Source organism: Rhodnius prolixus, unplaced genomic scaffold (assembly GCF_049639745.1).
Source record: "Rhodnius prolixus isolate KJV_2025 unplaced genomic scaffold, Rpr scaffold_11, whole genome shotgun sequence".
NCBI classification, from domain to species: domain Eukaryota; kingdom Metazoa; phylum Arthropoda; class Insecta; order Hemiptera; family Reduviidae; genus Rhodnius; species Rhodnius prolixus.
The window spans coordinates 10000001-10023047 of NW_027411625.1; the positions used below are offsets into that span (position 1 = coordinate 10000001).

General features: G+C 34.9%; 2 protein-coding genes across 3 annotated transcripts in view; one reads left to right on the forward strand and one right to left on the reverse strand.

Annotated features, from left to right (window-relative positions):
* Nucleotides 1-1394, forward strand: part of CPT2 (Carnitine palmitoyltransferase 2) — a 12177-nt gene extending 10783 nt beyond the window's left edge. Inside the window, exon 14 of the mRNA XM_074138630.1 lies at nt 1-1394. This exon is cut by the window's left edge and continues 1021 nt beyond it. The gene's annotated coding sequence lies outside the window, so the exon portion shown is untranslated.
* Nox (NADPH oxidase) overlaps nt 1-23047 on the reverse strand; it is a 50828-nt gene that overhangs the window by 463 nt on the left and 27318 nt on the right. For both annotated transcript variants that reach the window (XM_074138626.1, XM_074138627.1), the window contains exons 2-18: nt 12692-12786; nt 12368-12479; nt 12191-12288; nt 11406-11526; nt 11051-11201; nt 8711-8921; nt 7601-7827; nt 7318-7506; nt 6801-6994; nt 5738-6059; nt 5121-5304; nt 3856-4004; nt 2926-3073; nt 2314-2539; nt 1874-1984; nt 1548-1757; nt 83-286 (exon numbers count right to left, since the gene is read on the reverse strand). In XM_074138626.1, the coding sequence (XP_073994727.1) occupies nt 83-286; nt 1548-1757; nt 1874-1984; nt 2314-2539; nt 2926-3073; nt 3856-4004; nt 5121-5304; nt 5738-6059; nt 6801-6994; nt 7318-7506; nt 7601-7827; nt 8711-8921; nt 11051-11201; nt 11406-11526; nt 12191-12288; nt 12368-12479; nt 12692-12786 (2952 nt within the window). The remainder of the gene's footprint in view (nt 1-82; nt 287-1547; nt 1758-1873; nt 1985-2313; nt 2540-2925; nt 3074-3855; nt 4005-5120; nt 5305-5737; nt 6060-6800; nt 6995-7317; nt 7507-7600; nt 7828-8710; nt 8922-11050; nt 11202-11405; nt 11527-12190; nt 12289-12367; nt 12480-12691; nt 12787-23047) is intronic.

A 23047-nucleotide genomic window follows, 5' to 3' on the forward strand; every position in this document is an offset into this window, starting at 1 on the left:
TTTAGACGAAGTTCAAATTGGGGGGGGGGAAATTGAGCTGTCATTGCGATGAATGAAAGTCAGTTGAGTGGTCTCACATTACCTTTTCATGAAGAAGATCTAAAGCTAACTGTAAGCCCACCGCCTTCATGTCAGTTTTCTGTAAAGCTGAGGTAATATACATATGCATCTCTAGGAAGCGTTCCATGGCTCCACCAAGCTCAGCTTGTTCGATCTCTAGTTGTGACAATAAGTTTACGAACCACTCAAATGATCTTTGATCACGATTTATCCAGAAGAAGTCTACCTGCATAAAAATGTAAATATCAATAGTAGTTATTTCATTACAGTATATAAAGTTAGTTTTCCATAACCATGCTTCTGCATTGTAACCTTACTTCTGTTGAGTTACTCAAGCTTCTATATATTCAGAACATCATTTGGTACAACTTAATCTCATCTGTGATGTACTCTAGGCACAACACATATTAGTAGGTTAATCGAAACAAAGTGTACTCCTTTAATAAGACTACGCAAGGCCCAACACAAAACGTCAAAAGTTATGATAGATTTTAATTATTAGCTACTCTCTGACTCAGTTAACAGCCCAGAGCTGGTACCCTCTAATAACCACCTCTTCCGCTCCATAGCTTACTTTGTTGATGGCAAAAAAAATAAATAAATAAATACAAAATAAGTAAGGAGGAGATGAAAACGGAATGTCAATAGTTTTTGCTAAAATGGTGGTATGAAAAGGGCCCAGTTGTGATTAGATCAGAGATGGGTTCAGGTTATAGAAAATTTTAGCCTGTATTCAGAAGAAATTAGCTTGCTAGCTGATTAAACAAACCGCTTCAAAATTGTAAAGAGCACACAAACTTGTTATTTTTTTTTTTTTTTTTTTTTTGCCGGCGCATCGACGTCTATGGCCATTAGCGCCACAAACTTGTTATTTCCAATAGATTAGGTATTAGAGTTTAAAACTTAGTACGAGTCATAATGTTATCTATAATTTCATATTTTGCATTGTTATAACATAGTTAAGGATATTATTTATTGCTTTCGTTTTTTAAGTTTAGATTTTTCATAGTTTAGCTCTGACATCTTAATTTAGCTCTGAATAATATAATCACTTGAGATTTTAAAGATTAGCACGAATTTTAGAGATTTTTAGTTACGAATATTGTTTAGATAGGTTCATTAATCAATTGTTTCATTTCAGTTTCGATAAAATAAAAAAATACAAAAGTTTACTTTATTTGCGTATAATTGAATTAAATTTTCTTAGGTAATTTCTGTGACAGTCCAAGTAAATGTCTTTAGTAAAGAAAGTGTAATTTATTTTATTTTAATTTTGTACATCAACAATGAAATGAAATAACTGTAAATAAACAAAATACTGATTCCTATGTTTATCAAGGTGCACAGTGCAATATTTTTTGTTTACCTCATATGTTTCTTGCTAAATCGCGGAGAGCTTTTCCACTTGGCCGAGCAATTCTAAGCCACCTCCAAACCCCTGGCAAGTTAAGGCGTATTTTTCTCAAAACTACATATTTTTTACTAACCTTCCTTAAATGCATTATAGTTGGAGGGATTTCTGAAACCCACGTGTGTTTACAATTTGGACAACAGTGTCTAGCCTTCCAGTATCTATGCATAATGGACTGAAGTATAGAAGCAAATGGAGTCACACCGATTCCAGTGGCTATTAGCACCGCATGTTGTGCCCTAAATATATGACTCGATGGAGCGCCGTAAGGTCCATCTAAGTAGATCTGGAAAAAAAGTGAGAAAGATCATATTACACATCATAAAAGCAGTAGCTCTGTCCATTAGTTTTCCGGTAGCAAAAGAAGGTGGTGGGATTAATAAAAAGTACAAACTGCCTTACCTCAAGTGGTTTTCCAACTGGGTAGTTGGCTTGTGTGGTGGAGGTTGTAGACACATTATCTACTTTGCCTTCCTCAGCGGCTCTTTCAATACAACCTCCAGGACTAGATTCCTGTAATGAAAAAAAAGTACAGTTAATGGTCGCAACTACTGTACGGTACCCAACATAAAGAAGGTCAAATATTTGGACCCAGTCTGAGTTTCAAAGGCTTAATGCTATACACAATGAAAAGTTCCGACTTTCGACCACAGAAGTAGCGGGAAATTAGTAAAGCCCCAAAGTAAGTTTAAAGGTATTGTGTCCAACAAACTAGTACTTAGTCTGGCTCACTTGCCCATAAATGTTGCATCCATTTGACACATTTGGCACTTGACAGTTACACCAAAGCGGCAATGCAGAGTTTTAAGCAACAGAAGTATTAAAGAAAATAAAAGACAAACCTGTCGGCTTATAACTGAGAGTACAGACAGTTTGGCATCACAACTTTCCAGAGATGGAGTTTTAAACGCAATTATAGTCGGCTTGTTACGCATGTAGCGAAAACTTTGCGCTAAAGATTTATTTTGCGGGCTTAAATATGCTAAACCAAGAGACTGTAGCCTCGCTCGTCGCATTTGACATTCATCGAAACTTTTTTCTGATTCTGAACGCATATATTCGCGTAACCTGAAAAGAAAGAAAGAGAACAATTGATTATTTTATTTTTAGATAAAGACTTTCCCTGACTGCAATTAAAGAAGTATGAAAAAAAGTTGTATAGACCTTAAAACCCATCTACTGGGGCCTGAAATTACTAATCACTAGATGGAGAAGTTGCACTAGGACGTTGGTTTCAACAAAGCGGAGATACGGCTTTAGAGTGAAAGATTTAGATATCATGTATAAAGTTGGTGAGGCTTTCGGAAAGATGTCCAGTCAAATTCTAAGTTTTGCCGCAGAGCCCGCAAATGTACAATAGGTACTAAGAAACTGAAAATTGCAGTGAGGGAAAGTTGTATGATTAAATTAAACATAATTTTTGTTTCTTGTTCTGTTAGTTTAGATATACTTACACAAGATAACGCTGTCTCTTTTTTGTACGATTATCAATATCTGGCATAGAAAGCGATTTCGCTAACGGAGCTTTTTGAAGCAACATTAGATGGAAATTCTTATTGGTATTTGATTGGCTACTTTTGGTTGAAGGAGAGATTACAGGTTCTATAACAGAAAATCGATTTCAAAACAAATTAAGGCCAATTTTGAAATTTGAAAAGAAAAAACGCGATGCATATGGTCGATCTATTATGACCGAAATTTATGTATATATGTTATGACCTTACATCAATGAAAAAATCAATTTAAGAAATCTTTTATGCAAACTTCCATAAATTTTTTATCAACATTCAAAACATAATACATTGATTGAGAGTAATTGTGTAAGCCATCTATCTGCTTGCTTTTGCGAACCAACATCTGTTGTCTTGCCTGGCCTTCCTAACAAAAAACTACTTCGCTCTAGTTTCCATTGAAGTTATTTTTCTCCCGCTAAGAAAATGTACACGAAATGAGAGTAAAGGTAGTCGGTTGGAAATAAGTTTATAGTTACTATGAGGTTGGTGTAAAATCAGTTCGATGTTGTCTAGTTCTTCATTGTTTTCTGTACTGTACGTTATCCTGCTGGAACAGAACTCGTGTTCTGTTTGATCAAAGCTGGTTAAGGCTGGGCCATAATTTTAGTATATTCTTATTAGTATTTGGAGAGGTAAAGTCGGATTCAATCACCATAGGGTAGTCATTCGTCATAACCTCTTATCCTAAATAATCGATTTTTCTCTCAAATTGCGCTTTCGCGCCAAACCGAAAACGCTGCTTCAAATTTCGTCAGAAAACATACTTCTCATCCCCCACTCTTCACTAGTGCCCACTCTTTTGTAGATGTACTTGTCAGTCGGAGGCGCCTCAATAAAATCGGACTGAATGTTGTTACAAATTAAAGTTACCTGACGGTTCACTTTCGAGAGTGTTTCCTGGTTCGCCAAGTGTAAATCCTTTATTCGTGTATGCTGCATCATTCTTAAACGCCACCATGCGCGATAAAGAACTAGTATTTCCGTCTTTACTGTGCCCGCTAAAGGTTTTCTTCAGAGATCTGAAAGCATAAAGTAAGTGAATATTATTCAATAGGTGCTATAGTGAATATTAAAAGGGCTATATTAAATTATATGTGAATATTAACAGCACAGGACATACGCATTATACCGCATTCACTTACCTACTGTAGTAAAGTTTCAAAAAATTTCTTGGAAATGTTCCGGGTATGCGCAAATTAATTAAAGCGTTTCAATAGAACTCAAATTCAAATTGTTCAAACCAGGGATCGCGGGCTTGGTAGGGCGTAAACTTTTCAGTAAGCCTGCGCAGGAGTTAAAATTGTTAGAGGAGGAAGGGATGCTTGGACATTAGAGTGTGGCTATTCTTATTTGCTGGTCTTTCCCTTGACCTAGCCACGATTATTTCTAGGTGATGAGGCGAGATACATCCTCTCCGGTATGCATTGGGGAGAGTTGTCTGGCATCGGGAAAAGATTAGCCCAATTACTAAACCTCGAATATTTTCCTGCAGCACTTGGGTGTATTACAGTTAGAGAAGTATCCTAGAAAAATTCCACCTTTTTTAGTTTGAGGAGGTGGTTGGATTGCGATTGGAACTTTCGGCGATTGTTTTTTCTTTTAGTTTTGTTGGAATACATACACAAAACGCATTTGTAAAAAACACTGTTTCTATTCAGGTCTTTAAATTTTTGTTTCGGATAATGCGAATATAGGAAATGAGGCGTAAATATAATATTTAGAGTCTCTCTCTATCCATTACTGTCCATCTCAATGTGTTGTCAGGGGTAATCTAAAACTTACTACTAGGGCTCGGTGTAAGTTCTTAGATTTTCTCTTCCTAGAAGCTTCTTACAGCTGCCTGTCTGATGATGGACAGTGTTGTCTGTGACAAGAGAACACTGTCCTGAGGCCGGCGGTGCACTAAAAAAAGCTCTCGACGCCAATAACCTCAGATGTTTACGCGCATTAAATTAACAAACAATTTTATGTTTTCTTATGGCGAAGCTATTTTTCAGACTCCTGCAAGAATCTCTTATTGAAAGTATGGCTTGAAAGACAATTGCAAACTCCTTAGAGATAGAAAAGGACACAACAATTCTTGTCCAAAAATCAGACAACCTCTTAATGTTATGAATTTGAGAAATTTCACATACGCTTGAATACGTTTCAGTCCCTTATTCTCAGGCGGTGTCACACTTGCATTAGAAGTTTTCGCTTTGCCCTGCACACTGGGCAATTCTTCTCGGATGTTGTGCAACTTCTCCTGCTCCTTTTCAAAATAATTGTGCAACCGATTTGTCCATTCACCGACGCCTCTTATATGCAGCCACATGTAACCTGAAATATTATTATTTATTTTTAATATCTCGCGGTCAAAGACAAAAGATCCTGTCTAGGGTGGATTCTACAACTCTGTCCGCCAGCGGATGCTATTACTAAGAAATTTTGTTTAACTCCCGCATCAATCTAGTTCCTCTATCGTAATTGTCCATGAAGAGGTCATTTTTGCTGTCAATGGCCAGTATTTCGCCAGTTTCTCAGTATGTTCTTAGACAAGATTAGCGACATTTGTTATGACAAAATCATTACATGAATTTCGCGCAGATTTTATCGAACTACAATGTGGTACTGATAATTTTAGTACCAACCCATTCCGAAGTCTCGCTTTTAGTTTAGCCCCAACTAGATACTTCTTAGATACCCAACTGGCTATATAAAAGGTTTTGGTCTCTAAATAGTATAATAAAAATTATTCTAAATTAAACTCTACCTGCTTGTTCAGGTGCCGAACTGATGGTAAACGGATGCCATTCATACTTCGCTATGACTGGAATATTAACGAACACATAATCTCCCGGATGGAAGTCGAAATGCGGTGGCCTTTTGATGACCAAATGCGTCACCCTGGACGGTAACAGCAGTCCAGAACTGATATAAGTTTTACCACGTTCAGAGCGCATCCAACTGAATCTTAAGATCCTTTCAATTGCATAGATTGCTCCAGGCACAATAAACCATTTCCAGAAATTCGGTCCATGGAGTAATAATAAAATCCAGAATGGAATGTAGAGTAGGTGAGTCCAGTAAAAGATCTGTTTATTAAAAAGTTTTTATTAATGGGTGAGTATTTTTTTTTTCTTTTACAGGTATTGACTGTAATCAGTGTTTCCACATATAATGGGTTGAATAAAAAAAATAGTCATTTTTCAGTCTAAACTGCAAAAGAGGTTGCTGAACGTATCTGGACTTGCCAGATGAGATGAACTTTATGAAAAACTTTTAAAGGATAAAGATTAAATTAAATTTTAATCTTTAAATTTTAAAGAAAAAAGATTTAAAGGATAAAGAGGAAAAAAATTAATGAGGGAAAAACTTTATTTTTCCTTTTACAGTGATTAGTCAGTGTCGCTGTCTCTGAAATTCTCCCTCATCAAATTTGACGTTCCAAGATCTTGGAGTTCTTGCCAATTTAGATAACTTAATTTATTTTAAAATCTAGTGTGTTTGGTCTTGTCACTTGATGTGGTTAATAGATCAGCTTTGAATTTCTAAGCGGTTTAAATTAATTGAGGTTTTTCTTTCCAAATTTTAGCGTGATTAAAAATTGTATTGCTCTGAACGTTGCGTGAAATTTTCAAAGTTTTACATCAAGCGGATTCTGAAGAAAAACCGCTTCAAAAACTGTATATTTAGTCCTAATTTATACATCTTCATTAGAAGTGCCGATAAGTGAGGGGGTTTTGTTTATTACAAAGCCAAGGTTCCGTTTAAAATTATCCAGTTAGAACTAGTATCAAGAGAAGTTAATTATTACGATAAATAAATTTGCGTACCTCAAACGAACCCCCACGTCTGACAAAGGTTTGTGAGCAGATGAACATGACGGCGATGATGAGGATGAGCGCGACCCCGGTGGGGTTAGCCAAACCTGACACCAATCCGAACAGACCCGGTTTTGAAGTGAAGAGCCATTCGGCCACCGTGAAGTTGCTAGAGTTGATCACACTATCGTTCACCACGATTACGCCTGCAACCAAAAAACCTGGGTTAATGGCACTTTCCACTGCATTTGAGATTATTACTTTGGATTTTCTAACAGTTAACGTCAAGAAATTTTTAGCTACTACCAAAAGAAGTCAGAAGAGATGATACTCTTTTAGAGAATTTCACAATCAAATTACTGCTTTTTAAATTCAAATTTAACAAAAAAGGTTTAGTCTTCTTTGACTGATTAAAAGGTTATTTGTCTGCGAAAAGAATTAATTGAAATGATAAAACTATGATTAAAATCTAAAGTTAATATAACTTAAAACATAAGCTTTATATAGTAATAAATCTATAAAAACTTACTGAAATTTATTACGTGCATAATAGTATGCGCCACGCTGTAGATAAATATGCATACACCGGTTAACTTATGGAAATAGATATGTTGATCCAGTGGCACGAAGTTGCTGAAACCCCGTGTCCGCAGGAATGTAATTGTATGCCTCAACATTAACACAAGTACAAACATACAGTTAAAGTTCAAACATTGACCTATAATGGAAAAAAGAAAAGTTGTCTGAAACATGTAAAGAAAAATTAAGTTTTTAAAAATAAAAACTTAATGCTTAAAAAACTTTAAACTTACCACAAGCTCTGGCAAAGATAACGAAGTAATTTGACTTTCTATACTGGATACCCCTAGATACGAATAAGCCTAAATTTACTAAAAGGAAGATTGCCAGAAATATTAAATATACATAGTTATTTTTAATGTAAGGCAATGAAAGTTGATACGGTTTCAGAGCGCTAAATCTGGCCAAAATTGTAGTAGGTTGAGACTTCGGTTTTGGCGGTATCAACCAGCGATCTATGCTGAAACATGGAAGTTGATCATTGTGGTTAGTAATTGCGTTCTGTACTCTTGTAAAGTAAGAATTGTAAAGTTTTGGAGTTTGACCCAGCATATCTCTGACTGCGAAATAATCAAAACACCTTGATTATTTGAGATTTAAGGTTTTTTTTTATAATTATTATTATGGGTTCTCTTAACGGCAGGTGGCCTGAGCCTAATGTGGTCTTTATCCCTCATTCCAACTTTTTCCATGAAAGGGCCTTCTTCAGAAACAGCCTTCCAATCTACCTATTACATCATAAGAATCTGATGCAGTTTCTCGGTATAAATCTGCAGATTACACTAACCTTAGTGTTGAAAGGTCAGAGGTGGGTTCTCTGACTCTGGGAATGCTACATCGTTTTCCCAACACTCTCCAGTTCTTACAATCATTCCTTTGCTAAATTGTTAGGTTGAGCGACCACCTAGCAATCCCAGTCAGCGTACCTTCTACAATTCTTAATTGCAACATTAGGGAGGGAAGAAATGACTTCCTGTCTAATCCTTTTTATAAAACTTCAATCCCTTCCCTGTAACGAAATTTGAGGCTAGCGCTGGCAGCGGATCTCAGATAGGTGGTACCAAGGATCCAACCTTGACAAACTCGTCAAGTCCATATTCTAGTATTTGCTGGCCTAGGGAATTGACACATCTCCCAGCTGTGTGTATAGTAAATAAAGAAAGGAAACAGGAGCTTGCTTCCTTTTTATATTATTAGATTCACCATTTCAGGTTGAATTCAAATTGGTCTATAATTGCTCAAATCTCAAATAAATATGGGTATTCCGTTTTATGTAGAACAGTTTAAGAAAGTCAAATGGCTCGGAAATCAGGAAGGCTAAAAGTTGTCTATTGAAACTTTACCTAATAGTTAAATTCTCAAGTAGACCACCATGTTTTTCTAGCTGATTTTTTAAAGCCTCATAGGTGATTGCTCCTCTTTCATCAGAATCTGCATCCTCGAAGAGTGCCATCGTCAGATCGTCTATCTGTTCCTCGCTAAACCTCATGCCATTCTCTTCCATGCAGGCTCGCATCACATGCTGCAGCTCTTTATGTTGGATCAATCCGTCGCCTTGTTTTGGGTGAAATTAATCATACAATAGATTATAAATGATACTTTACGAGGGAAAAATCTGATATAAACACTCATATGATTTTCTCTTATTGAAATTATTAAGTAATTCTAATTTACAAATGTCCTTAAAATTTAACTAAAAAGTGTAAATCGAAAAATATAGGGTAGAGATTATGAATAGAAATTACTGGGATCCAGATCGGGCAGAAAATAGTGATAAACTGAAAAATCTCTTCAACAAAGACATATTTCAAATGTACAGATTTCGGCAGAACCTTAGAATTAGAAGCTCGAATAGTATCAAAATAAAAAACCGTTTTGGCTTTTTTTTTTTTTGTTTTTGCGTTTAAACATTTTTTCTGTATTCATGTCATACCAGTGAAAACTATTTCGAAAATGTGACTCAATTCAATATTTCCTTTTGCTCACACAACAAGTGTACACAGATAAAACTTAATTGTTTATAGGAAATACATCCGTTAGCAAGGGTTGTTTGCCTAGTATAAAATGTTTGAACATATGCATAAAAATCACTTTAAATAAAAAATAATTCATTTAATTCTCAGAACATAAATGATAAGATTTTCTTGATAAAAAAAGAAAGAATAAAATGAAAAAAGTATCGAAGTATCACAACAGTGAAAATAAACTAAAATGTACAGTTGAAGAGAATGTAAAAATGTTGAAAAGAAGAGGATCAAGTATTTAATTTAATGAAATAAAATGTTATCCTCGCTAATGACCGTTGCAGTGGACGCGCCAGGAAAAAAGTCATCTTTTAATGCTGAATACAAACAAATAGAAAGAAACTTAAAAATGCTTTTAAGATAACTTATTATAATTAATACCTTTTCTGAGATTAATCACATTTGAGGGGACATTAGCATGTCTCTGTTAGGTACTGTTTAAATGTTCATTACTATGGAATGTTAATATACTCTCTATATGCACATACTTACGTTTCTAACAAGAATAAGAATTGCAGTCAGGACATAGAATAAATAGGACATTCCAGCAACAGGTAATTCAGCCAGTTAATTATCGACGATTAACATAGCTTACACACCTCACCCAAATAAAAGAAATAAACATTTCCATTAATACCGAGTCTGATTACTTTTTGTTAGCAACTTGCTGACATACGTGTACTTTTTTTTAATTATATATCAAGAATAAAGAAATATGTTGTACCTTTAAAGAGAAAATTGTTAATGTACATTGAAATTCTGAATTCTGGCCACAATTTGGTTTCTTATTAATTAATATTATACATGCCTTTTTAGAGGGAAGTCAATCTCTCTCCCTAAAATGAGCTTACACGGAAAACATTTTGAAAAAAATGATTAACCTACATGTAGTTAGTGTCTGAAATTAAAAGAAAATGTTCAGAAACCACTTTCTAAGTAAATCACAAAGGAAACAAAAAACAATCAACTCAAGTGAAACTTTTTTTCACCCCACATGAAATAAAATCGTTAAAGCCATTTTCGAGAAATAAGTAGATAGATTCCAGTAGGGCTGCTAGACCCAATGGGTCTATTCTGGCTCGAGAAATAAGTAAATCGCCTTTCTAATAAACGGATTTCATACAAGCCCTCAGTATTTGAAGCGATAATGATACTAAAACCGAATACCACATCTATGGGTTATTCGGTTATATTATATTTCGGAATATTCCGCAAAAACAAGAATGACAATAAAAATTCGCTAAAAACATTTTTGGGGTGGGGTCGGGAGACCTTCAAATATTTATCATAGAAAACACGATTTTACAAACTTAAGCAATAGAAAATAAAATGAAAGAAGAAAAAAGTGACACTTCTGTTTGTCAAATTTTTGACCAAATCCGAGTTGTTCTATCTCGTTCAAGTAAATAAAAAATTAAATATTCAAAATTGAAATAATGCTCATTCAACAGAATAAATCATTTAATTGAATTAATTTCTTTTCTCAATTTGTACTAATTATTTAGAAAAATAGGCAAGAAGATTTCATTTTAAAGTTGGCACACTTACTACTAGGTAACATACAAATTTTGTATGTAAATATCCATTAAATAATTCAACTTAATGCTTTCATGTTTAATAATTAACACCCAAAAAATTAAGTAAAAATATCATATTTACCATCTAAATCATAAACTTTGAACAAAAATTTCATTTTATCATCAGGTGTATGACCAGCAAACTGATGCATCGCATCCAAAAATTCTTGCATTGAAATAGAACCGGAATTATCTTTATCGAAGATCTGAAATACTCGTTCAGTAAAGAATGGCTGAAACACAATTATAATAAATACAGTTTTACGATGAAGCTGATGTCTCAAAGGAGTTCTAAAAATTTTTAGACAGGAGAAATTGGAATAAAAATACAAGTAGGATAGTAATAAATCAGCCATATCTCTTTTTAATATACATTTCTCTGGATGTTCCCATTCCAAAGCCTTTCATAATCAAAGGAAAAGAATTTTATGGCTTACATTTTTGGTTATTAATATCTTTTTGAAATCATCTCGGCGAATTTCCTTTTCATTGCCGACAGTCTGTCTGAACAGCTGCTCCAGCCATTCCAGATTACTCTTCTCAAAACCAGTTCTACGCCTGTTAAAAAGTTTCCTTTAATTATTATGAATCTAATTATTTGTAAGCGATTTTTAAGTTCAATTTGAGTTTTAATATTTAAAAAAGAAAGAAAAAAAAGTTTACTTTAAAGAAAGGATTGGATGAAATAACTTTTTAATGTGACTGAAAAAGAGGTTCGATTTGGTTTCATTAAGTAAGTATATTTTAAAGATCATTGGCAACCAGAGTATTGCCAGGGCATTGCTAGTCTCAGACACTGCTCTTTCTTTACAAACAACACTGTCCATCACGTAATCGTCCGTGCCCCGCGCCTGAGAAACCTGTTTATGTTAGATAGTTTATTCAATAAACCGAAAAAGACCAAAATTAGTAACAAAAAATTAAAATAATATGTTTTTGGACAGTGAGACTCCTAGGATCAAACAATTTCTGAGCATCTCGCCTGGTATTGAGTCTGGAGCTTCCAATTTAAATTAGGTACTCCGCACTGAGCTAATATCCTTTCCGTCAGACAATAATTAATAACCGGGGTGGAAACCCACTCCACTGTCTCTTATCGCAATTCCCAAGGTTTTCTTTGAATTTAATTTTTTCTAAATGTTAATTGGCTTCAATATAGGTTCACTATAACAAAGAACTTTTACTCATCACTGCTCTGCAGAAATTTATCTGTCCTACTCACCTGGCATTCGTAACGTTGGCTAGGAACTCCATAATTTGCGCACCAGTGATAATATTGTCCGAGTCCTGATCAATTAGACGGAATAATTTGTCTACAATCTGAAATTTAAAAGAATAAAAACCAAAAAATTAAAAACCACTCTACTACCAAAAGATGAAATAAAAGGTGCTAATTTACCCCTTTAGCTTGAAATATTTGGCAGAATTTGTCCAGAGTAACCCGTTCGTCCCCGCAAAGAACGTAGGCCACGCTTTCCAGCTGTTCGGCCAAGTCGATCTGTTTCTCATCCCTGCGTGCAAAAGAACAAAAACAAAAATGAAACCTTAAAAGATTTTTTGATTCTTCAATTATTACAATAATAAATTTAGTAATTATTGTTGATATTAACATTAAAACAGCACACTACATAATATATACCACTCTCCGTACATTACTGGAGATTGATTTCTAAGCTTCTTACCTATTTCTTAAAAACAAATTATACGGAAACATATTACTCACGTGAGACGTTCTTTGAGAAATTCTATCCAAGCCTCTTGAACTAATTGATTCTCTCGTCCAGTGTCGAAGAGTTGGAAAAGAGTTGTTAAGAGCTCCTGTAACAACCGTAAGACAAATTAAGTATCAAATTTTGACAATTCGAATTAAAAAAATATTAAGTTAGCTTCAGTAACAAAGTAATTTTCTGTTTTAAAATAATCCCATATTTTCAAATTTTCCAAATAGCTTTTTGGTTTTTATTGATTTCTTTCATTTTCTATGTTTTAATTCAATAATCATCTGCAGTTTGATTTTTATGTCATATCCATTTTGCAAACACCGGTTTCGGGTACTAATCCTTAGAGTTAATTTAAACTAATCTTGTTTAAAATTCTCCACAATCAATTTGTTCCTCTTTTTCTATGCTGCGGTTGAATTCATGAGGCAAAGCTTCTTTGAGCTTCTACAGAACTTATAGCAACGTTAAAAAAAATTGTGAATTCCTTTAGATTGTTTTAGTTTGCCAAAATATATTCAATAAAATCTTGAACAATGTCGAACTGGTACTTAATAAACGTCAGAAAACTGTTTAGTTGATATTCCATCTATCTCTTCAAGGAATAATGACGTCTTCGGTTTTCATGTATTTAGTTTCTAAATAATTAATGAAACCTAGCGATTTCGATATTTCAAATAATTTGTAATTACTGGGAGCGTATATTGGCAGGTATAAATTTAATCGTTAATTCCGCCACTGCTGCACCAACCATATACCAACATAGCGATCCAACATACCGTCCTGCAGTCCCGAGCCAGCGATCACAAAACAATTCATTTCAGTGCGAAGGAGTTTAAAGACTGAGTGAAGAAGGAGTAGGGACTATTTATATTCTCTCATTAATTCTGTACAGATACATTTTTACTTCATACCTTTTCACAAGCAATAGCTAAAATGAATTTTTCAGAAAAAATGTTTGTCGTTCATGTTATAGACCTAGTCTATGTTTAATTAATGTATGAATATTAAAAGAAATAGTTTGTGACATATCTAAAAAAAAACCATAAAAACTTCATAATCGATTAAATAAAATAGCAATCCTGCTTAGCTCATTTAGTTTTAGAGCAGAACGTCGTTATCACAGATTGAAACCTACAGGAAATATTAAATTTAAACTTTTCTGATCCTAATTCAATCAATTGTCCATTCAATCGTTTTGTATAAATAGAAAAATTCGTGATTTTTTTTTAAAGAGATAATCAATTTGTTTGATGAGTGATGGGCCGATGGGGAAGAAAGCGAAATGGTACGACTATTAATAATAGAAGCTAAATGGAAGAGTGAGGGAAGGTAATAATTATTTACAATCTAGCAGGTTATAAACATACTACTATATATTTAAATATGATGTAAACATGAGTTAGGAAACACATATTTGCTGACAACAGCCTTGAGTACAGATCGACTTCTTTATGAGCGCCGGCCCTAATTCACTCATACGGCTTTCTCTTACCGCAGCTATCACCATTCTAATTGGCAAATTTTTTACTAATAGTGAACGTGTTGATAGTTTTTTAAGTAACATTAATATTTTCTCATATTCTGTGTACGTGGAGTCAAAGGCTCGGATTGGACGTGGAAGTGGTTTCAAATTCATTTGGGAGTCAGGCAGGGGTGCATTTTAAATCTCGTCTTACTTTCCCTCTACTTGGATGACCATCCATTTTTTCTTGAGAGGGATGTACGAATTGGAGGAATCGTTTTTAATCTCACACTTAATCTAGGCTAGTCGAAGGTGCTGATGTGCTACTGGTATTTTGAGAGATTTCTAGCGGATATTGTTTTAATAACTATAAATATTTTGGTGTCACTTTGTCATCAGGGCTCTATTATAAACCACCTTGTGCAAAAGGTCCCAGTTGCTAAATTTAAATTAGCTATTAACAGAATTTATGATGGGTTATTTTGCGAGATCTGCTTTCACTATCCCTTAAATTCAAACTTGTTCTTTCGATTCATAGATCTTGTACTACGCCTAGGTCTAGGGGGTCATCAGTGATTCTAAAATATCAAGAGATTGTAGTGATTTTATTTTAAAAAGCTTTTTGCACCTAGAGCACCTAACTTAATGGCGAATCTCGAAACATCTACTCGAGTCTATGTTCATCATTATCTTGAGGTATTAAAATTTCATCAGTAATATTTTAAATATCTCTTCTGTGTGCGCTAATCAGTGGACTTGGCTCTAAAACATTTCTAAGCCTATCAGTTTTCGTGTGACATTACAAGTTATCCTGGGCACTTCTCTTCTTTGATGATGTTGGAATAAATTTTGAGAAAAAGTAGCCTTAAAATGAAGAAGAGGTTTTGCAGTTCTGCTTTCGCCATGCCAACATACATACTTTGAGGAATGCATGGTGGTAGCAATGTCACTGACGAGAGAGGACGATTGGGAATGCAAGTAATGACGATTAGTTTGAGTGTGAAGCATCCCCACTCTCTTGTCGCCAGTAAAGATGACGTCACCGTAGTAACTACCGTTATTAATGACGCACTAAAAAAACAACTCAGAAAGATACGTTCACAATACGCCATCAGGTTAAGGGAGGTAACATTACTTTTTATTTTCTCTTACTCCTAATGAGAGAAGGTAATGCTATCGCGTCAAATTTTCAAATTGCGTCATAACGTGGACTACAAGTTGAGGTCATCGAACACGAACAGTTCTAGGGCATGGTATCTTTCTCTTTGAGTATGGTGTGAGTGCCAGCAAAACATCCAACAACTCAAAATTGCGCTAAGTTAAAGCTTCTTTTTCTTTTTGATACGACCGTCGCTTCTAATATTAAGATTGCGGCCAAAATCGCCCGGCGAAACGACTGATTTTAAAGCTTATCGCGATTTTCTTAAAAATGTTTTTATTATGACTGTAATTAAACTTCGTATACCATACCTCCACTTGAACACCTATCACTTGTATGTGAAACTTTTTCCTCCAGAACGCATGATTTTAGTTGAAAAATGAATTTATTATTCTACCTAGTCTCCTTTTTCTTCAATTCGAAGATGGCGGGTAGTGGGACAAGTCAAATTTATTTACCAGCAAGCGTAATTTATGATGGGCTTATCTAGCTAATTAGACGAAGATGGCTAAACTACCGTTATTAAGTCGTGTGAGTGTGCACGCTAGAATATATATATAGCCGGGAGGGAACCAAACGACCTTCTATCGGATCTCCGTCAGCACTTTGCAGGTGTGGTTGACTGCAGTTTCCTAACAACACTGCCCGCCAAAACTTCTATCTGCCTACGTTCACCAGAAAACAGTGCCAAGGGTATTATGGGAAATAATTATCTCCGAATAACAAACAAATTGCCTCTAAATTGATAAACTATGATCCGAGCTTGGCTAAATTATCTCATTCCAGTATTGCTGGTTTAGTATACTTTATGTGCCTCTTTCATTCAATAAAACTTCTAACATCTCTGAATAGCAGTCACATCTTCCGCAAATACCACCTGAAAGCGTCCTCCAAATTCATGAATGCGCTTAGAGGCTTATATAAAATCATTAAACCTACAGTTTGGTGTAAAGACGATCTTTCAACTAAGAGAGAAGTGTGGATTGATATGTGAGGCCACTCTTTGTTGTCCTATATTCCTGATATGATTGAAGGCGGTGTGGACGATGGGCGGAACTAATATCAATGCATTTTTTCCTAAAGATGTTGTTCACAAGTCCAAAAAGTTAACTTGGCGTACTTTATTGTAAAAGAAGACGTATGGTGCAAGAGAGGTAGGAATTTGGCGATTCATTATAACCAACAGGTGGGTAAGGAGATAAATTATGAACTCTTATCACCTCGTAGTGATATCACCCTGAACGATGATGAAAACATTGACAAAGACTATCTCTAACTGCAATCCTTACGGTTCTAAAGCATAGTCTTCAAGAAAGAGGAGTAGAATTATCTGTACGAGGTGTGTTCAAAAAGTAACGGGAATTTTTAAATTTCGCGGGTTTGGAGAGTCTGATTGTAAAATTTTTTTTTTTTATTATGTTGGTACACATGCCCCTAAAGTACGATAAAATTTTCAGTAATATTCATTGTTTACTTCTTAAGTGGCAGCCGTTAAGGTTAGACGTGTTTTTCGAGCTTGGCGATTTTTGTTTGTTAAAAAAAATGGATCAAAGAATTTGTATTAAATTTTGCGTAAAAAATGAAATAAAGTGTGTGAAATGTTAATAAAGGCATATGGTGAGTCTGCTATGAGTAAAACAAGGATTTACGAGTGGTATAAGCGTTTCCAAGATGGCCGCGAAAACGTTGAAGATGACGAACGACCTGGACGTCCAAGCACATCAACAACCGATGAAAACGTGAAAAAAGTGAAAGAAATGGTTATGAACGATCGCCGAATCACAATCAGAGAAGTCGCTGATGATGTTGCCATATCAATTGGCTCATGCCATGAAATTTTTTCGGATGTTTTGGGTATGAAACGTGTGGCAGCAAAATTTGTTCCAAAATTGTTGAATTTCGAACAAAAACAGCGGAGAATGGAAGTTGCTCAAGAGTCACTCTATGAAGTCGACAACGATGCGGATCTACTGAAACGTGTTATATAACAGGTGACGAAACATGGGTTTACGGATATGATGTCGAAACTAAGGCTCAATCCTCCCAGTGGAGGCATTCTGGATCGCCAAGACCGAAAAAGGCTCGACAAGTGCGGTCGAATGTGAAGGTTATGCTCACTGTGTTCTTCGATTTTAATGGCATAGTGCATCATGAATTCTTGCCACAAGGTCAAACAATCAATAAGGAGTACTACCTACAAGTTCAACGCCGTTTGCGTGAAGCAATCCGAAAAAAACGCCCGGATTTGTGGCAAAACAATTCATGGATTTTGCACCACGATAATGCACCTGCTCACACTTCATTGCTTGTTCGTGAATTTTTGGCCAAAAACAAAACTTTAACGATGCCCCAGCCTCCATATTCGCCAGACATGGCTCCATGTGACTTTTTTCTATTTCCAAACATAAAGAGAACATTAAAAGGCCGTCGTTTTACAAGCATAGATGACATTAAAAGCGAATCGCTGAAAGAGCTGAAAGCTATCACAAAGATCGAGTTTCAGAAGTGTTTCGAGGATTGGAAAAAGCGCTGGCACAAGTGTATTGTATGCGAAGGGGACTACTTTGAAGGCGACAATATTAATGTAGATGAATAAATAAATATTTTTTTCAAAAAACGAAAATTCCCGTTACTTTTTGAACACACCTCGTACATACTGACTGCATCACTTTAGAAGCAAGTTTTAACATTGAACTTTTCCTTTAGGTTTTGATCTTAACCTTTTGCTGACTTTTGAACTTAGTGGGAGGATAATTATGGTTGCATTTCTCCTTAATTTTATTAGTATCTGTACATTGTATTAAATTTCTGGAAATTTAAGATTTGTATCAATAACATCGTTATACAAATATTAAAACATGTCCTCTATAATATAATTTTTTTTTTTAATGATTTAAGGCACGTCTACATCTGTGGTTATTGGCGTCCGGAGCTTTTTTCAGTGCACTGCCCTCCTCCTGACAGTGTTCTGTCGTTACACACAACACTTTATATTACAGTGAGCTGTAAGAAGCTCCTAGGAAGAGAAAATATTAAAGGCCAGCGGCTAGATTCGAACCCGGGATCTCCGCGTGGGAATCCAACACGCTAACCGCATAGCTAATTTCTTCCCTATAAAATGATATTGTTAAAAGAAATTATAGGTAGCTCCCAGCTCCCCAATTACTCGCTCTAAAATGTTTATTACTTCAGAAAAATTTCAGCCTAACATACGTTGTGCGCCAGTTCAAATGTCATCTTTTAAAAGTTCAGAAAAAGTTTAATTTTTAGTTATTTATTTACATAAAAAAAAAATATTTCCAAGGCTAATTTAGACTAGTGAGGGAAGTGTTTTCACTCATTCAGATGTCTACAAAGTGTCATCTTTTTACTTTACCAAAATGCCTGGTAAAAAAAGAAATATTTAATAAGTGTCACAGTATTCTAGATATAATTAACTAAAACAAGTTAAAAATACATTAATAACTGCTCTTTTTAAGAAGAAGCAATATTAGTATTTTAAATCCCCTTAAACTGTAAATTAGCCCCTCTCACGTATTGGCCTAGATTCAATATCTTCTTTATAATTACCTATCGCAATAATGTCTAAGCAATTGTTAGATTTCTTAGACAACACTTCGAAGATTGCTAAGGAATAAGGGTATGAACAGTTCACACTCGACTGCATGTAATGGATAAAAAAACGCTAATCTATTCGTTCTGAAAAATATCTGTGTAATTTAGGCCTAGCCTTACATTTGGACACCGTAATATATATTTTCTTTAATTGTGTGAGCTTAAATTTAAAAATTAGTCGAGCTTGTTAAACTTTTATTTTTAACGTTATTAAAACTCAAGTTTTATTTATTTTCTAAATGCACCTATAGTGCAATTAAGGTCAATTATGCACATGCAAGACTTGAGAAGGTATCTCCTGCAGTATGCACTCTATAATGATGCAGATTTCCTGGTCTGTTACAAGATCTTCCAGGATTTCTGCAGTTCTTTTTTGTTTTTAATTTTTTTGTCTTCTACTTGATTTTAGGCCATTTAACATCAAAGAACATCGGCAACTGAAGCGTTCTTAGTCCTACGCACTATATACTCTCATGGACGGACAACTCTATCCATCATGGCCGTTAGGAAAGGAAAACCTGAGGCAGTAAGCGAGGACTTCAACTCTGGACCTCCAGCTGTCCACTGTTCTACTTAAACTGACCAATAGGGGTAATAACCCGTAAAGGGTCTTCTTTAATCAAATTACTACTTAAATGAAATACCAAGGTACGTCAAACTTACTATCACATTTGGCCATTGTTGCTTCCGTTCAGGGTTTTCAAAGGCATACATATTTTGAAGGATTTTATAAGTGTACCCAGTAAGTTGGAGTTGATTCTGACGTTCTCAAACCCTGTCACATCATGATCGCCGTGAACCTTTCTTCTTCTAGTCGTGCCCACTACTATTACGTGCTAGAAACCAAAATGCCGGAAAAAGAATAATCGAAGTCATCTTTCGCATAACTTAAAATTGGAAATTGCAGATAGTTAAAATTTGATATTTCGCTTAGATACCCCTCAATAACATTAACTTCTGGTCAAAATCAATCTACTCCTTGACTGAATCGATTTTGCGTTGATTATTTTTTTGTTTGTTTTAATTTAGAGTATTGTTGATTAAAACTATCCGGTAGGACAGTTGTATAAGAGTTGATCGTCAAAATGTGCTCGAAAAAGCGTAACGTTGAAAAACACCCAACTTTGACAATTTTTTTCTCTTTTTCTATAAAAGAAACATTTCAGAACAGTTCTAAGGTAGGTGGTCATGCTTCTCTCCAAAGTAACATTAAAATTTTACAATTACAATTAAGAGAATAATTAGTAATAAAAATATAATTAGTAATTCAGAAAATTACAATTTTTAAGCTCTGAAATTACTTATTATTTATTATTTGCCTTTTTACGGAATTCGCTTTCGCTGAATAGTTAACATTTATTAGACAAATACTGACTTCTCAAGTGATAAACTGTGTAGTGCGAGTTGTCTGTTACAAGTTTGCGAACATCAAATTTAAAATAGGTTTCTTATATAGCTGCATTTAATAGTCACAATTGGTAATTTTCATTTAACTTGTTCCACCGATTCGTTGGCTAAGATCGACGCCTAAGAATGCTATATCAACCACTTGGATGAACCTTGGTCTAGACTATAGTTCTAGACCAAGAGTAAACTTGAGAAAGCCGTGCAATTATCTTTGAGTACTGCAACCCTAAACACTCACTCTACAAACATAGGGCCTTCAGAGATAGTTGATGTGTGCAACAATTTTGATTTAGCGATACCGCGGGCAAATTCGTGCTCGTCTTATTCATTCACACTTACACATTTAACAGTTTACTTACTAATTCAACAGAGAGACACAATAGAACTTTTATTAGATCAAATTTATCTGAACATATTAGAATTTGATAGTTTTAAGTAATGCAACGTTAACTTTATAGTCTTAAATAATTTAAATAAATGCAATATTTGGTCGTTAAATGTCTAAGACACCGATACACCCATGCGACCATTTCTATGTCATTGTTCTCACCAATTTTGTGCTTCAAGGACTCCAAAATATGTCGCAAATATGTCTCGGTCGCAATACTTCTTCATACTCGCAGCAGGTCGATTTTAGGAGGTCCTAAGAGCACTCAAATTTATATTTTATTCGCCAAGCGTGGGAGGTGCTAGCCCGCTCTATGAATGTATGAATACATGAATAAAGAACACGGAATCTTTTTATGGCTTTTCGATTCAAATTAAAGGGATTACGTCACAGCTTGTTTACTATTGCCATATCTAGAGCGCTCCGGGAGTTTACTTGGTACGAGCTTACTCTACAGTTCATGTAAAAAAAATTTACTTTCTCTTTCATCTAAAAAGAAAAACTATAGCAATCATGTAGATTTTTCATTTTAAGTTTTCCTTAGAAATACACGTATTTACATCCCCGGAGTACCAATGTTTTTTTTTAACTGGTTTGTGTAAGTATCCTCCAATATTGGTCAAAAAATAGTTATAACTAATAACTGCAACTAAATTAGCTGTAGTTCTCTCTCAAGCTAATAACCTCTCTGCAGCTAATAACTGGTAGTTGCAGAAAAATCAATTGCAATTTTCAATTAATGGCAAATTAGTTTTAGTTGAAGTTGCGCAAATAATAACTAATCCAATCGATAGTATTCGCAAACCGCAACTATGTTATTATTTATTGATTCTGAATCATTCAAAAGATTTGAATAACGAATAAAATTGTATCCATACTTTAATTTAAAAAAAGATAACTATTACATTTTTATTCGTTATCTACAGATTCTTCGAATAAATTATCTGCAATTAAACGAATCTATAAAAATTATTCATGAGTTTTACTTACAGTATATGTTCCGCGTAAGTAAAAGAAGCCTTCTGATATTTTTTTAAAAAATAAAACTACATAAATATATGTGCATTTTGTAAGTTTGTAAGGTGACTCGATAACCGAGTGGTTAGAGGCGAGGCCCATAAAGCTAAGGCGTATACGTTGTTTAGTTGGTTCGATTCCCGGTCTAGGCCTTGGATTTTATTTAATGGTTTAATTGATAAATTCACAGTAAAGTATGTTCGCTAGTCACCTCCGTCCACGATACGTAATATGTGGTAAACGTAAAAGTCCGTCAGAAAAAATAGGCTTTACTTTACTTTTTTTAAAAATTAAAATGTCCGCAGTGCTAGATAATCATCTTCATTTGCTGAGTGTTCTCGTGATGGATTAGAATCCGAAACAGGTCAGAAAAAGAAATAACGCGAGCTACACCGGATAAAATCAGCTACAGATCAAGATGTATCTTGAGCGTCGTTAAGATAAAAAAAATTCATCCAATTTTCTTCACTGTTAAAATTAAACTTCATACTAAGTTTTCCCTTCGGAGTAGCAAGCTTCTGCGATTTTTTGTTTTTGAGATATTTCCTTAACACTCAAGAACTGACACCCAGAAGATGACTCCAAAACATATATTCCGTGTAAAATATCAATCTGTGGAATATAGAGATGATTGCAGTGCTTTCTCTTACTAACTGTACGAGGAAGTAAGAGAATGGTGAATAATGTAGTAAGAGAATATTAGGATAGTAAGTGGTTGAGATGTGGAGGTGTACTAATGACGCGTTAGAGTAATGACTCGCCACGATATTCAGGTCAGAGAAGGGAGACGGACGCACCTTAGAGTTACATTGTTCCTTGCAGGTGTGGCAGTTGGCCACTCTCATCTGTATTGCCCGCTAACAGTCAAATAACCTCCCCGATCGACTCTATCAACCTTCCACCTGTATTTCCCTCAAGTTAGAATCACCTTCAAATGCAGCTAACCTTAAAATAACCTCTCTCTTTCAGCGACAACTTTTTCTTACTATAACTACAAATGTCTATTCGTTCTTTTTTTCTCTTAATCTTAAACGAGCTCCTAACTGCTGAACAACTGTGTTTATTGACAGTTTCTTGTTACATCAAGTTTATGCTTGTATTTTGAAAAGCTCTTGGGCAGCAACAAAGCTAAATAAATAGCTAAGCAACTGGGCCTCTTTGGATGTTATATCGACCTTAACGTTCAAATTGGAAATCTCTTTTACCCCCCATCAAGGTACTCAAGACCCTTCTGCTTTACTCTGTATCTGGCATTTACTTTTAGAATAAATCCAACTGATAACAGTCATTTCTGGCGAGCATACTGCACC